Source organism: Nymphalis io, chromosome 12, assembly GCF_905147045.1.
Source record: "Nymphalis io chromosome 12, ilAglIoxx1.1, whole genome shotgun sequence".
NCBI lineage: Eukaryota > Metazoa > Arthropoda > Insecta > Lepidoptera > Nymphalidae > Nymphalis > Nymphalis io.
Window position 1 is genome coordinate 11949373 of NC_065899.1, and position 3944 is coordinate 11953316.

Genomic DNA, 3944 nt, shown 5'->3' on the forward strand with positions numbered 1-3944 from the left:
CCAGTATCCTAGTGAAGGATCTTTCTTGGATCGTCCCACGTTCCTCTCGGATACCTTTGAGCTCGAAACGGTCGATCGATTGGGCCCGATAGGCCCTTCGACTTTGTCATTCGGCGCGATATTCATTGCGACACAACCGTTTGAATTCTTAATTTGAAAATATACACAATAACTTATCTTACACTTTCATATATATATAATTAATATTGTAAAAATAAACTGATTGAACGTAGTGTTTAGAGATTTAAAATATTTTCGACGCGAAAATACACAACGCTATGAACTATAAAAGTATTATCGACTACCGCCACCTAGCTTGTGCGACACTAGCGACATCTAGTACTCTTAGGTAATGTTCTACCGATCGTATAGACCAACCTTTTTTTTAGCTGGAAAAACGCGTTATGCTTTTCCCCCACGGGAACAGTTGGGTTCGCTGGTGTCCAAGGCACCGAGTGCGCCCCGAACATTAGAATACCCACTAAAAAAACAGCGGTACCCTTTCCGTCTTAACGAGGAGCGCTACCGTAACGCCCGTATAGACCACCCATATAAGGCTAAGTATACATTTTGTCTTCATAAACAATGCTGTATGTTTTCCGGAGGCACATCAATGTCCAACATTTAAGTAATGCATCCACTTGTAGCATGGTTATATATTTTCATAAATATAAAAATAAATAAATATAAAACACGCAAACATAATTGTTAGTAGTGAATAAATAGATCGGCCGCTGCCCGGTCCCATTGTCTCGAACGACTACGTCACAGAGGGGCGGCGCTTGCGCCGCGCGGATGGACTATGCACCGGCCGATCGAAGCAGTCAGCTGTACGCTTACCCGCGATTAACTCGATTCAAAATTCTAAGAAATTGTATCCGCCGCGTCCTATTCTTATAATTCATAATTTGTAACTGTCTCTGTGTAATTCTGTGCCTCTTCTAAACTTATTCTTCTTCTTCTGACTTTTAGTGTGTGTGTGCTTGTGGCTTCCAATAAACTGTTCTTTCTATCTATAAACTCTTTCTCTTCAACTTTTACTCGCTCAACACTCCTTCTTAATTGTACAACCCACTACAACTGGTGACCCCGAAGAACACAAACAAGATGAGCGAGCCTAAAGCACGCATCGAAATGGCACCGAACGTTCCGGAACATGCGGGTGAGACCACGTATGAATCATTTCGGGTTGGTGTAAGAATCCCACCATTTTACGCCGAGAAACCAGCTCTTTGGTTCTCCCAGATGGAAGCACAGTTTGCTCTGTCAAATATAAAAACTGACGAGACCAAGTTTTATTATGTAACGGGGAATTTGGACCCTCAATATGCTTGCGAGGTGGAGGACATAATCACCTACCCCCCAACTACTAATAAATATGAAAGGCTAAAAAGCGAGTTGATAAAAAGATTATCTGCTTCCAAGGAGAAGAAATTAAAGCAGCTCCTCATGCACGAGGAATTAGGAGACAGAAAACCTTCACAGTTCTACAGGCATCTTACGAACTTAGCTGGACCTGGAGTACCAGAAGACTTCCTGCGCACTATATGGGCAAGTCGACTCCCTCATAATATGCAAGCAATTATTGCTTCGCAATCGAAAAGCACGATGGACGATCTGGCGGAATTAGCTGACCGAATTAGCGACGTGGTCGGACCTCAAATGGCGTCAACATCAGCCGTCACGAGTAATAGCAGTGAAAATACCGAAATTGCAGCCCTGGCTAAACAAGTCGCTAGTTTAACCGAAAAAATAGAAAGGATGTCGAGAGAGCGCGGACGGTCTAGATACCGGAACCGCAGTCGTCATCGCTCGAGTTCTACGCGATCAAAATCTTCATCACACTGCTGGTACCATCAACATTTCGGCGAACGTGCTAAAAAGTGTATACCGCCATGTGACTACCGAGCGTCGGGAAACGCAAAGGGCGATCAGTAATGGCGGCCAGTGATTGCCCGAGTACCGGCCGCTTATTCGTGACCGATCGCAGAACCAAAAACCAATTTTTAGTGGACACCGGCAGCGATCTATGCGTTTTCCCCCGATCAGCCTTATCAGGACGACGTGAAAAAACGAAGTTCGAGTTAAGTGCGGCTAACGGTACACAAATTTATACTTACGGTTTTATTAATTTAAATTTAAACTTAGGGTTACGCCGTGACTTTACTTGGAGATTTATTATTGCGGACGTTACGAAGGCGATAATAGGCGTGGATTTTTTGTCTTATTACAATTTAATTGTTGATTGCAGAAACCAGCGTCTTATCGACAACACAACTACGCTTACGTCCCCGGCTTCGTCTGCCCATTCAGCAGACGTAATATCATCGGTAAAGGTAATCTCTGGTAATTCTGCATACCACGACATACTACGACAGTACCCCGATATTACTCGCCCACCTGGCATACACCGTACACACTCACACTACGATGCACTTCATTAAAACAACACCTGGACCACCAGTATTTTGTACACCTCGCCGGCTAGCACCAGACAAACTTAAAATTGCGAAGGCTGAATTTGAAACCATGCTGCAAAGTGGTATCTGTCGTCCTTCCGAATCACCATGGGCATCGCCTTTACACCTAGCGCCAAAGAAAAATGACGGCTGGCGACCTTGTGGCGACTATAGGATGCTCAACGCTCGCACGATTCCAGACAGGTATCCCATCCGTCACATACAGGACTTCACTCACAGCCTCTCCGGCTGTACTGTATTCTCCACAATAGATCTGGAAAAGGCGTACAACCAAATCAGGGTGAATCCAGAGGATATTCCGAAGACCGCTATTACAACGCCGTTCGGACTATATGAATTTCCATACATGACGTTTGGACTTCGTAACGCCGGACAGACGTTTCAGCGTTTCGTCGACGAAATGCTCAGAGGTCTTGACTTCACATATGCTTTCCTGGACGATTTCCTCGTATTTTCAAAAGACCAACAGACCCACGAGATGCACCTCCACCAGCTCTTCACCAGACTCCGAGAATACGGTATGGTTATAAACAGCTCTAAGTGTATCTTCGGCGTATCCGAGGTCACGTTCTTAGGTCATCGCATCACAGCTCAGGGAACAACACCACTGCCGTCTAAGGTAGATGCCATTAAGGAATTTCCCATTCCAACGACGGTAAGACAATTACGTCGTTTCTTAGGCATGGTGAATTTTTACCGTAGGTTTATTCCCGGCGCAGCGACTTACCAGGCACCTTTAAACGAACTACTATCTGGTTCTGTCAAGGGTTCCAGTCCAGTCAACTTGACAGCACGGGAAGTGGAGGCTTTTGAAAGCTGCAAAAACAGCCTTTGTCAAGCCGCCATGTTAGCACATCCAGACTGCGACGCAAAGCTGGCCCTGGTCACTGATGCATCGGATAGAGCTGTTGGCGCGGTCGTTCAGCAGCTGAAGGAAGGGGCATGGCAGCCTCTTGCATTCTTCTCTCGAAAGTTAAGCCCAGCTCAGATCAAGTATTCGCCTTACGATCGTGAACTGCTTGCCATCTACGAGAGCATCAAATATTTCAGGCACATGTTAGAAGCTCGCGACTTCGTAGTCTACACAGACCACAAACCTCTCACCTTCGCTTTTCATAATCGTAAGAACAATTGTTCTCCTAGGCAGTTTCGCCACCTCGATCTGATAGCTCAATTTACCACCGATATCAGACATATATCTGGTAAAAACAACGTGGTGGCAGATACTTTGTCGCGTATTGAGGAAATCACCCAACCTGTTGACCCTGAGAGAATAGCTTTAGCTCAAAGTTCTGATACTGAGTTATCAGAGCTGTTAAAAGGCAACACATCTCTGCAACTCCAGCAAATAAAAATTCCTGGATCTCGGGATAAGCTGTACTGCGATGTCAGTAGCACCACCCCAAGACCTTTCGTTCCCAGAGACTTACGCAGGCAGGTATACGAAAGTCTACACTGCTTGAG

At 45.3% G+C, this 3944-nt stretch overlaps 1 protein-coding gene across 1 annotated transcript; it reads left to right on the plus strand.

Moving 5' to 3' along the window:
* Positions 1–653: 653 nt before the first annotated feature.
* LOC126772513 (uncharacterized) lies at positions 654–2417 on the plus strand. The gene is made up of 2 exons (XM_050492913.1): positions 654–2100; positions 2252–2417. The coding sequence occupies exon 1, from the start codon at positions 1108–1110 to the stop codon at positions 1936–1938; it is 831 nt and encodes a 276-aa protein (XP_050348870.1). The 5' UTR covers positions 654–1107; the 3' UTR covers positions 1939–2100; positions 2252–2417.
* Positions 2418–3944: the final 1527 nt, after the last annotated feature.

Coding starts and splice junctions, on each gene's coding strand:
- LOC126772513 (XM_050492913.1), top strand. CDS start 1,108: ATGAGCGAGCCTAAAGCACGCATCGAAATGGCACCGAACGTTCCGGAA.